The following is an 11,856-nucleotide window of genomic DNA, read 5'->3' on the forward strand; positions in this document are numbered from 1 at the left end:
TGCTGAGTACAACCGCTTGACTGCAGGTTTTGGTTGTGCTTCACTCAATTGTTTCACAGGGCACCGGTGATGGGAATTGCCACCGACAGCGGGTGTAGGAGACGGATCCCCGCTGCTGCGGGAGCCAGGCTGGCGGGAGCAGCAGCGGCATTTGTCAGAGCCCAGAACAGAAAATGGGTTTCAGATGGGCCACTGCAGAGCAGCTGCACGGCCCCGGCTCCCATGGTATCTCACACAGACACAGTGACTGCAGCAAGAGGCTCGGCCAGCTCTACCCAGCACCGCTCCTGTCCTGGCACCGGGCTCTCCCGCAGCACCCAGGCCAAATGCTACCCAGCTCCTGCAAGAATAAACCTCATCCTCCACAGTCCAAGCTAGATCCCCGATCTGATTTAATCAAGGAGAGAGCAGAAGAGCTGCATTACGCCTGCTCCAGATCCAGCACCACCCACCCTCCCCATCTCTTCCCCAAACAGCCACGTATCAATGCTTTTATTAAATCCTGCTTTTTTTTTTTTTTTCTTTTTCCCCCTCCTGCCCTTGACTAGAGGGTTTACGAGCAAGACCAACATGGGCAAGCCCTTAAATTCAAGCAACACCACTTGCTTGCAAGTCGCCACACCCCGCACCCTCCCTGGCACCGTTTTGCACCACAGCCACGCAGCACCCTGCCAAGTCACCGGCTTTCCCGGGCTGCTGTGAAGGTCCCGCTTACATAAGAAGAAACAAACTAGCTTTTCTTCACCACCCTTTCAATGCTGCCATTCATCCCCTGCCCTCCATCCTCCCAGTGCCACCTTGAGGGATGCAAAACACACAGCCAAAACGCTTCATCTCAGACATTATCCCATGGCAAATTTTTGTTATCCGTGGGTAGAGTCTACAATTTTGTCCCCCTAAACCACAAGTGATTTAAAGGGTTAGGGCAAAAACTACTGAGATGCAAAGGTACCCATGTATTAAGGACGCTCTGTACCCTGGCAAAGCCATGTCACTGCTCAAAAAGCAAAGAGCTCTGAGGCCTGACAGACCTTCCCTGGAGGACGTAGGGGCTGCAGGGCCAGGTCACACGCATCCCACTGTAGCAGTGAATCTGGCATCAAACAGCAAGGGACCGAATCTGTTCAATGGTTGTGTAAAGACTTTGGCTGCGACGCTGAGCGAGCACTAAAGATGGTCTCAGTTCTACTCGGCTGGAAACATTTTGGTCAAATCCCAGGTTATTTTTGCATCTGCGCATTGGTTCTGCCTGGTTAGAGACTCCGTGCTGACTTTGGCCAAGTGGTCAACCCCAGGGAACAGCAAGCCAGGAGGGGAACAGGATGTAACTCTGCAGTCTGAGCAAGAAATGACAGAGTCAGGTTTATTCAGACACAAATAGGCTGCTTCAAAGCATTTTTCCACCCCTTATAAAATCAGTACTAGCATTGTAACCATCTACATTTCAGGATTTTTAGCCCTCTTCTGACTTCCAGCCAGCACGGATGCATACTGCCTGCCCTTTCCAATCATTCTGCCATTATTTGTCAAATACCAAATTCCAGCTCCTTTAGGAAACCAGGGGGGAAGGAAGTATGGCTGGTTGAACTCTTTGTCCTTCTCTCCCCCCCACCCTCACTTTTACATCATCAGAACAGAGCAAGAAACCCACAAAAAATGCACATTCCCGAAGCCAGAGGCTACATCCCAGTTCTGGCAACCCAGTGGTCTTACCACAAAGCTCAGTGCAGCCTGGGTCCCCTTTGACTTCTTAACAATACATTCAGTGGTGGAACGGTGGGGAAGGAGGGCTTCAAAAGAAAGGGGCAGCAAGGAACAAGCTATTTGGAACCCAGAAGCCATCCACTGCAATGTGAACCCTCTCCATCGGAGCTTTACTGCTCCTCCCGGCAAGTGCTTTGAAGCGTGGCAATGGGAAATGAAGAGAGTGCCAACGGCACCCAGTGCACTGGTTGGATATGCGCCTACAAATATTAAAATGTCTCGTATGTCAGCGAAGGCTGGACTTCACGGGGTGAGGGGGAAAGTACAGAAGACAGAGCCCTCAGTGGCTTTATGCCATCCATACGTTCTCCTGACTGCAGCTCTTCAGGAGGCTGATGAAGCCCTCGGGCTGCGGGCAGCCTGCTGAACCTTACACACGGGGTGTTTTGGACCCTAGCGTGATGCAGGGTGGTATTAGCACATAACGCTGGAATTTACCCCCTTCATGCAGCTTTGGATGGGGAGAGAGGAGAGAAATCAGTGCTTTCAAAGTCTCCCCGCTCAAACCAATGTCTGCAAGGGAAGGGAGGGCTTTTTCTTCTATTGCTGTTAAATTTCAAGGCAGCCATAAGCAGAGGACACACTCTCACATCACATGGAGCAGCTGCTGTGCAGAATTTGCAGCCATTTTGCACCTTCTCTGCCAGTCGCACAACCAGGACCCTGCTGCCAAAAATGATGGTAACACTCTGCAACCTGTTCCTCCTCCACTCCAGGTGACTGACTGGCAGCTGGCGACCTTGAAAAGAGGCTGCTGGGCTGTTGCCTGAGACAAGCTATGGCTGTGAATCACAGGACAACTGCAGCTGAGGAGGCAGACGCCATGGGGTACACTGGCCAGGCACGGGTTGGAGGGGCAGGAAGAGGCAGAACCAGATCAAGAGGTGCAGGGGAAGCAGCTGGAAGGAAGTTTGCACAGCATCGGTGCTACGGTCCCAGCCACCCACGTCTATACATTCTAAACATCAATTAAATTCAAATTAAAAGAGGAAAAAAAATAAACGCTTTGTAAAGAGACAAAAACATCCATGCTGTATCTCTGAAGAGCGAGACAAACCCACCCTGAAGAAATGTAAATGTAGCAGGAACCAAGAGACTCTTGGGATTACTCATTACAGGAGACGAGATTCTCAACATCTTTCTGTTTTGCAGCAATTAGCTGGTAACTGGAAAAAAAATTGAATAGATCAACACTTTTCTATTATTAGTTTTAAATAATGACTCAGAAACAAACACTTCCTTTTTCCTCAAGCTGTGAAGAGCTAAGCACCAAGACCCTGATCATGGCCTCAGGCTCATTTAAACTGCAAATATCTCTGCAGAAATTACAGGAGAGTGGCATGAATACAATGAGAAACAAACCCTTTGTTTTGAGCATAACTACTAGCAATTACCTTTCATTTGTAGGTTAAAAAGCTTAATGGCGCATTCGCTAGGAAGAGCATGCAATGCCAAGTCGACGTACGTGTACAGAGGTTGAGGAAGCAAGGAGAGAGAGGGGAGAAGTCACGCCTGCTGATGGCCTTGGAGAGAAACCGAGTAAAAGGCCAATGTAAAGAAGTCTGCCCAAAACATAAGGCTGCCTCCCAAGGCCTGACCCTGGACCTTAATCACTGATACCATCCACAGCCCAGGGAAATAATTAAGCATTTCACTCTTTCAGAGTTGCAAGCTCAATCTGCAAAGCAGACAGTTTTTGCAGAGCTATTCAGAGAGAAGAAGAGAAGCAGATTCAGCTGATGAGACACAAAAAGTCTCTCTAAAAGCATTAATTTCCTTTGGGAAGCAGCCCACAGGCTCCCAGCACAGTGGGCAACCATCCCTCCTGCAGCAGGTCCCAGTAAGGCAGATGATTAATCTGCATCAGTCATTTGGTATAAACAGAAAGGCAGCGGATGAGGATGCAGCATCACGAGCAGTAGCTGGCACTCTGAAAACAAACAAACTTTGAGTTCACCTTGACGTCTGCTGACTGAAAGAAACCTTTCAGATCTGCTTCCAGAGATAAGCATCTCCATCCCTGCCACATCCCCTTAAAGCACGCACAGGAATGAGGACACAGCACAGTTCTCAAGGGACCTGCACTGTACACAGCAGTGACCAGGCCATGGAGCAGCACACCACGGCCGGCTGCGAACTGGTGACCTGCCTTCGCGCCTCAGCTACTGCTGCGTGAAGCCTGGATGGCAACTTCTGGACAGCATGTTCATCCGAGAGCACGCTCTGCCCACCTAGGTTGGCCACAACCCCCAAGAACTTCAGGCACCGTTCTGCAACGGGATGTGGAAGATGCTCCACGCTAGCAAGATATACAGGGGCTGAGAAACCACTGCTTTTTGAAAAGTAGAGTCCCACCACCACTTTGCCGAAAGGTGAAGCAGTGCAGAGGTACTGAGATGGCCACCTGCATGTCCCGGAACACTGCACGGGGCTTGGTGTCACTGCTCCCAACCACCCTTTCCTTCCTGTGACCCTGGCGGCACGCTCACCAGCTGCAAGCAGCGCACGTCACCGGAGCACTGGTATTTTTCCAGGGCTGTTTGGCAGGCAGGCACTGACCCATCCGACTGCCCTGACCACCAGCAGACGTGGCCAGTGAAGGCAGCACCGACAAACCCAGCTCCCAAAGAGATCCGAGTGCTCTGCAAACCTCAGACCTCCAAAACAGCAGCCCTGAGACAACACACAGAGGCAGGTGCATAATTTCTTGGGTTTTTCTTTTACTTTTTTTTTTTTATTCCTTCCCTCCCTTTGCCACGACACACACTTTGTATTAAATATCTTAAATATATTAATTTTTAAAAAGTATTAATAAAAAGCTACTGAAGGACACAGCTGGCAGAGTGACCAAGGGCAGCGATCCACTGCAAAACATGGGGACATTTTAAAAAACAGAAAACAAATGGTAACAAAAAAAACCTGGCATTTTTTGCATATGCACAGCTGGCTGGAATACCCTGGACTCTGGCATTATTGCAAAAACAGAAGGGGAAGCGGTAGAAAAAATATATTCCATTGTACCAACCTGTATGGGGAAAGGAGTTAAGAGCAAAAATGAGGAGGCTTTAAACATTTTTGGTATTTCAGATGTTCCCTCCCACACCCACCACCCAATCACTTAGTCTTTAAGCAAGTTTTCTGGCTTGGGGTAGCCAAAGAGTACAAAATCTGCTTCATAAAGCTTGTAGAGCTGCTGCCTCCAAGCCAGTGGGATTTTGGCAAACCAGTTATCTTCCCAGCTGCTGGCAGTCCTGTTCCGGTAGCTGGGGGGGAAGCGAAGCAGCCTGTCCACTTTGAGGAGCTGCAATAGATAAGCAGCATCCTCATCCAGCGTCTCCAGCTTTCCGATGAAATCATAGTCTATCTGGCACGGATGGCACAGACGGTAAATCTGCCTCCAGTGCTCATTGAAGGGGACCATCTTCTCTGTCCTGGGATCCAGTAAGTACTGGATGAAGTCAGAAAAGGAGACTTTGAGGCCTGCCCCGAAGGCCTCACTAACAGAGGTGGGAAGGTTGGTATGGTTGGAGTACAGCTTTAGCATGGGGATGGCAAAACGCCGGTAGAACTCCTCATTCTCCAGCTCAAATTTGCTGCGAAAGGCAGAGATGAGGCGGACAAAAGGGTCTCGTACAAAGAGGAACTTCGTGTATTTCTTCAGTTTGATCTTCATGAGGTGCCGGGAGAACTTCCCGTAACGGCGCCAGAATTTGTTGAACGTCAAGTGGGTGCTGGTGTTGTGGACGTGTTCCCGGGGGATATCCAGAGGGTTCCGGTACGGAACCCCCTGGTCCAGCAGGCTCTCACTTAGCACAATCATCACCCGTTTCCAGTTGGTGCAGGCCACCTTGGGGACGTAACAGTAGATGACGCCGTGGCGGTCATCCACGATCAGGTGGTTGAGCTCGTAGTTCGGGATGTCATCAAAGGAGCGCTCCTTGGTGGGGAAAGTGAAGCTGGAATTGGCACAAAACTCTCGCAATGTTCTCTGCCTCTCTATCTGCAGTTTCTCTTGGTCCAAGCTGTTTCTGTCATTGTGCGTAGACCAGTCATAGCCCCGCACATTCTCCTCTAAATTGCTCACCACAGGCTTGCTGGACCCCTGGACAAGTAGCTGCTCTGTCTTTCGGGGGATAGAGCTATTCTGTTTCAGGCTCGAACTAAGCAGCTTTGCCAAAAATTCATCCACATCTGGCAAGGCTTCCCAATCCTCACCTGCCGCGATACCAGGGATGCCTCCTGGGGAATGAGGCCTGGAGAAGGACGTATGCAGGTAGAAGTGAGCCGTTCCCACGTTGTCCCAGTACACAATGATCAGGAGGATCATGAAGATGGAGACCAGCACCACAGAGAGACGGAGGAGCCGTGCTTTGGTCATCCTGACACCTACTGTGATAGCTGGCTTTCACCTGGATTCACCTCCGGCTTGCAGAGTGAGGCTTGGGATCCAGCATGGTGCTGCAGACCAGGAGCCTGGAAAGGTACCATAAAAAAAAAAAGTTAGTTGAACCCTTAATCACTTGGGTTTGGAGAGAATGACCTTGAGTAATCAAGACTCATCGCGGGGCTGACCATCTGCTTTCGCGTGGGGAGAGCTGTGTGAGTCTGAGGTACCCACAGAGACCCCACAGAAAAGAGTGTGACTGGCTAAAAGGAGGCATAATATGTTGCCATTTTACCAGTTTCCACAGCAATCATGTTTTTTTCATCAATCTCAAGCTTCTAGAGTCATGTGATTTCAAGAGAAGCTCTGGTTTCTTTTAAAAACTAAATATATATATTTCAGGCCAAGAGTTTACAGAGGGAAGTTTGAGAGTATTAAAAAAATACAACTATATACAGAAAGTATACAGAGCCAACTATGTTTCAGACCTCCTTGATTTTTAAACATATCTAACACACAACAGGAAGAAAGAGGGCTCAATCCGTTAGCTTATGGTATCACACTGTGGTGCCATCTCCCCATGAAGATCCTCTGTACCACAGTGCTGAAAACGAAGACCTTCTCGGAGTTACAAATACACAGCTGAAGATGCTGTTGCCTCAGTGGCTAAAGCAAGACCCTGCTGAGAACATCACCTGAACGCACCATCTCATCCAATTTGTGTGAAGGCACCCAACAGATGTCACCTCCACGACCTCTCTTGGCAGCTATTTCATTTTGTCAAGAACAGAGATTACACAAACAGTTTTCCTACAAAAACCCCAAAGGGTCACAGCCCCATTAAGAGCCACGCATCAATAAAAATCTAAATGAATGATTACTTTTAACTGAATGATTTCTGAGATTAAGGATGTTCTGGTAAATCTTTGACCACATCCAGACTCTCTTGAGTCAGGACCTCTTTTCCTGGTTGAATGTAATTTGTATTTCCATCACGCTCATCCCTAACAACTCTTGATCAAAGACAGGTGAAAAATCACTGTTAAAAAAGCAGCGCAGATCTCTTCTGGAGGGTGCACCAGGTTTGGTTTTTTTACTTCAACCAGTCCCATCTTTTCACTGCTACCTGCTTTCCCGCTGACTCCCAGCCCCTTTCCACCAGCAAGCTCCTCAAGAGAGATCCATCTCCCCACGCTGCTGCATGTTTTCTGGTCCAAGGCTCCACACAGAGGCAGGCTGGCAAATCAGCCTTGCTCTCTCCCCAAGTGATCAAGGAGCCAGTGCCTAGAGCCAGGGAAGAAAAACCTAGTAAAGCGAGGAGCAGCTATCTGATATTTTGAGAGAGAAACCATGGTTTGCTGTTTTACAGTCTCTTTCTGCAAGGTTTAACATCAAGAGACAAGCAAAAAGTAGCCACTCCAATTGCCTCCTCCCCTCCAAGCACAGTCCAGCCCTGATTATAAACACAGAATGGCACCTACAGATAGAAAAGAAAAGCCGCCCTTTCTGCGGACATCCCCATTCCTTCAACAACTTCAGAACAAACCCTACAAACACCAGTTCTGAAAACAAAACCACTTTGGGTCAAGCTACCCTGAAAAGCTTTTCAAAACGAAAACTGGGGGTCTCTTCCTCTGGAAACACAGAGGTTGCTCCCCAGCCAGTTCACAAGCCACCAACCCCACCCAGTACAGGGATGTGAGAGTCCAGATATGCAGAAGTGCTGACCTCTAACATTCCTGGGGGAAACGTGCTCAGCACCTTTGAAGCTGACAGCAGCCTTGGGTTGAATGACTTGTCTAAGGAGCCATCTGCATGGCTGTGCTTACACCCCAGGGATGCCAGACTTTAATAAAGTCCTGGTTTCAAACACTAGAGCAAAAGCATTAGACCAGAATTTAGTAACAAACAGGAACAATACCAGATACAGTTACATATCAAAGTATTGGCTCAGCTTGTCCCAAAAGACATAAAACACAGAACCGAAGGTTTAGGGTTTTTCCACCCTGGTGTATTTATTTACACTTTGGAGGTAGGGAGAGCCAGAAATTCTGTGTAGCTGCAGCTTAACACGTGGCTTTGCACTGCAACACCAAACGCTGTGTTTCCTGGAGCCAAGCTCTTACTCTACACATGAAGAGGAGCTGAAGAAACTGCAGACATTACACTTTGCACTCTGCGGAGCAAGAAGCAGGTATTACTCAGCAGTAATTCTCTACGTTTAGCTAGTCAAGATTGACGAGAGAGCAGAACTAAGAAGAAACACCCAGAGAGATGAGCACGGAGTTAAAGAAGGGGCAAATTACATATGTGCGTCAGCACTTCAAGCCAAACATCTCGGTCCAACAGCAGAAGATAATGGAGTGACGCTGCCAAGCCTACTGCTTGGCGCACTTCTGGGTTTGCGTTTTGCCTGAATCTGTTCTTGCTTTCGAGCGGTTAGCTGTTCAGGGCAGGGACTGCTTCCTATTCTTGCATGAATAGGGTGCCCACTGCGCACATAATCCCTCACACACTGGGTTTCCAACGCTGCTTGAGACCTTTAGGCTGGCTGGAATGCAGCAAGCCCGGAAAGCTGCACGGAGCATCCCTTTCTGCCATCCCTGTACCCAGCAGCTTCCACAGCCTCAGGCAGCAGCACAGCAGCCTGCTAGCACTTCTGCAAAGCTGTCCCACCCCGGCAGGGACAGATCACCCTCTCAGCAGCAGCGGCAGAAGCAAAGAGACGCTGAGTGTGGCACACACACTCCTCAGGCAAACAGGAGGGCTCTTCGTCAAAGCCACCACCATAATGTAGCTTCACCGAGCACACCCCAAGGGCTGGAGCCTGCTCTCCAGGACACACAGCACACAGGCCTGCCAGAGCGTTTGGCTTTTCCAAGACACACAGCAGCAAGCAGCACAGAATCGAAATGACTCCACTTCTATTAACTCTATCAGTGCCAGAGAGGAACCCTGGAAAAGAGCAATAACACAGCTTAATTCCCCCTCACAAGAAAAATGCTGCAGGAAACAGAGTTACTCTATTGACTACGATACATCCTCTTCCTGAGCACTTCATAAAAGACTGCAGACTGAAAGCACAAATTACAGGTCTCTGTGCACATCAGAGGGAATGCGCCTCCATCCTCTCCTTGCCAGAATCAAAAGGAAAAGCCTCCAGGAGGAGCCAAGAATTTACATTCAAGTTTAACCCAGAGCCACCAGCCAAGAAGAACGTGCACCAGGATCCACACAAAGCTGCTTCTGTGACATGACGCTGGCAAACCGGGAAACGGACCAAGTGCTATAATCATCCCACAGAATCCCCTGAGCAGCCATCCCATGATCATCTCCAACCTGAACCTGGCCTGGGTGTGAACCAAGGACTCTTCTCCCCATCCCAAGCCCGAGAAAGCCACTGAAGTCCGAGGTCACTGGTCCCATCCTCTCCTATCACAAGCTGCCATGTCAAATAACCACCTCTCAAACCCTCATTTAAAACCAGAAAGGGAGGATGTGTCCCCAACACCCTTATTGCAAAAGCTATTGCAGATACAGCTCCTCAGGGATTTGGAGGAGCCTGATTGTAACTGTTTGCTCTCAAGGCAAACAGCAGCTTAAGTAACTCCTGTCTCTTTCTTCCTCTCCTCTCAGCTTTGTGTAACAACTACATTCTCTCTCAGCATCTCTTTGTAAAAGAAAGTAGCTCCAGCTCACTTACAGGAGCAGTAAGGCCTACAGAAAATAAGGGACCTTACACACAGCTATAGAGACAGGGGACAATAACCCCTCTTTATGATGGTGATGGTTTCGAAGGGACTGTGCATCCAAAGGCTTGGGTGCAGATTCCATCTCTTCTTGCTCTGTGTCTCCCCAGGCTTGCCCCTCTCCCACTGCTCCTAACTCCCTGTGGGAAAGCTCAAGGCACAGGTCAGGCACTAAGCACCAGCTCACCTCCTCCAGCACCCATTCGTTCTAACGCAAGAAGATACGGGATTTCAGATGGCTCGCTTGGCTTTACCTGCTTCTGAAGATGGAAAGAGGTGGAATGAGAACTTTTAAAAGCATACAAAACCCCCAAATTCAAATGAATACTTCCCTTGGGGCAGCTGCATTCACCAACAATCCCTCAACCCACACAGCCTTCTTTACCCACGTATCATGGTATGCACCTGCTACCAGTTACACTTAGGGAATAAGCAGGCTCTAGAGAAGTGGAACAAATTTAACCTCCTGCAGGTGCAGGAGAATGAGCTCCCATCAGCCAAAGCAGATGGACACTGTACCAATAACAAATTTCACGTGCTTAGCCATTATTCAATAAACTGCTTCTCCCCAGCTTTCCAAAAATCTAGCACCCTTTGCAGAGCAGGGAAGCTTTAACCCATGTAACGACATCAGCAGTTACATCAGTATAAATGCACAGTGTAAGCAAAAAATCGGGCTTGCATTGCATGTTTTGCCCCAAGTTAGCGTATATATGCTAGAGACCAGCAAAAGAATGTCCTAACCTATGTAGTCATCCCAGCACCCTTCCTCCCATCGCTGCCACAAAGACTGGTTTGTACAGGCTTGGCAGCACTGGTCACCTCTTCTTTAATAGCCATACTTGGAAGGTGTCTCAATAACCACATTTCTCAGATTTCCAGGAGGAAGCTCTCAAAACGCTGCATGTCCTGTTCGTTCATTACCTCTGAAGCACATCCATCATCCCTGGCCTTACAAACACAGGAAGAGTCTCAGCGAGCCTCGCTGCCTACAGCCTGGGCCAACAAAACCCCAGAACATCTGTACATCAACACAGGGGCCAGAAATCAGACCCTGCTACTCGCACTGCCCGCGCTTGCCTTACAAACCCCTGATTGAACCCTGGTTCTCTGCTGTACGTGGTTCAGCTCTGCGCTGAAGTTTCGTGCATGAAGTTCAAGCGGGATTAATCCCGTTAAGGGCCGTGAAGCAACGTTCAAAGCCGCGCTGCGCTGCCGATGGAAAGGCTCCCCGAGGAGGCTGTTTCCTGGGTTTGCTTTTGCAGCCGCTCCCCAGCCCAGAAGCGACACAAACTGCAAACCGGCCCAGGACCGCTGCACCGGCCGGCCGTTGCCCAGCCTCAGGCCCAGCCCCGGCGGCCGAGGGGGGAAAACCAGCGTTTCAGGGTTGAAAGGGGAACCGCCTCGCAGAGCCGCTCGCCACCCCGCAGACCTCTGAGCACCCACAGACACAACCGCCTCCCCCGAGCCGGAGGCCGGGCGGGGCTGCCCAGCCCGCCACACGCCGCCCCGGGTCCCGGCCAGCGCTGCGCCCTACCTGGCCGCCGGGGAGCGCGGAGGGGAGCGCGGAGGGGAGCGCCGTGCCCCAACTGCCGCTCATAACCGCAGCCCGCCCAGCCCCGCCGCGGGGCGGCACCCCCCGCGGGGACCGCCTCACCCGCGCCCCGCCGCCGCCCAGCCCGTCCCGTCCCCTCAGGCGCCGACCCCGGGCCCTGCCCTGCCCGCAGGCAGAGGCCGTCCCCACCCCGCCGTGGGCGGCCCCGCGCTCACCTCCCGCCGGGGCAGCGGAGCCTTCCTCTCCTCTCCTCCTCCCGCTGCTCGTCCCCGTCCCGCCGCTACCGGGCGCCGCCGCCTCTCGCGAGACGCCGGGCACGGGGGTCCCCGCGGGGCCGCGGCGCAGGCGCCGCTCCGCCCGCCGGCGGGAGGCCCCGGCCCGCCCTGCCGCTCTCCCGCCGCGCC

At 50.9% G+C, this 11,856-nt stretch overlaps 1 protein-coding gene across 2 annotated transcripts; it reads right to left on the bottom strand.

Annotated features, from left to right (window-relative positions):
- Positions 1-4,467: 4,467 nt before the first annotated feature.
- On the bottom strand, positions 4,468-11,728 carry CHST12 (carbohydrate sulfotransferase 12). 2 transcript variants are annotated; one of them, XM_074885825.1, is made up of 2 exons: positions 11,668-11,728; positions 4,468-6,237 (listed from the first exon to the last, which is right to left on the bottom strand). In XM_074885825.1, exon 2 carries the CDS (start codon positions 6,140-6,142, stop codon positions 4,883-4,885), a length of 1,260 nt encoding a protein of 419 aa, XP_074741926.1. In that variant the 5' UTR covers positions 6,143-6,237; positions 11,668-11,728; the 3' UTR covers positions 4,468-4,882. The 2 variants fall into 2 exon arrangements, with proteins under 2 accessions (XP_074741926.1, XP_074741927.1); XM_074885826.1 differs by lacking the exon at positions 11,668-11,728 and adding an exon at positions 11,435-11,498.
- Positions 11,729-11,856: the final 128 nt, after the last annotated feature.

The sequence above is a fragment of the Strix uralensis genome, chromosome 16, assembly GCF_047716275.1.
Source record: "Strix uralensis isolate ZFMK-TIS-50842 chromosome 16, bStrUra1, whole genome shotgun sequence".
Classification (NCBI taxonomy): Eukaryota; Metazoa; Chordata; class Aves; order Strigiformes; family Strigidae; genus Strix; species Strix uralensis.

Coding starts and splice junctions, on each gene's coding strand:
- CHST12 (XM_074885825.1), bottom strand. CDS start 6,142: ATGACCAAAGCACGGCTCCTCCGTCTCTCTGTGGTGCTGGTCTCCATC.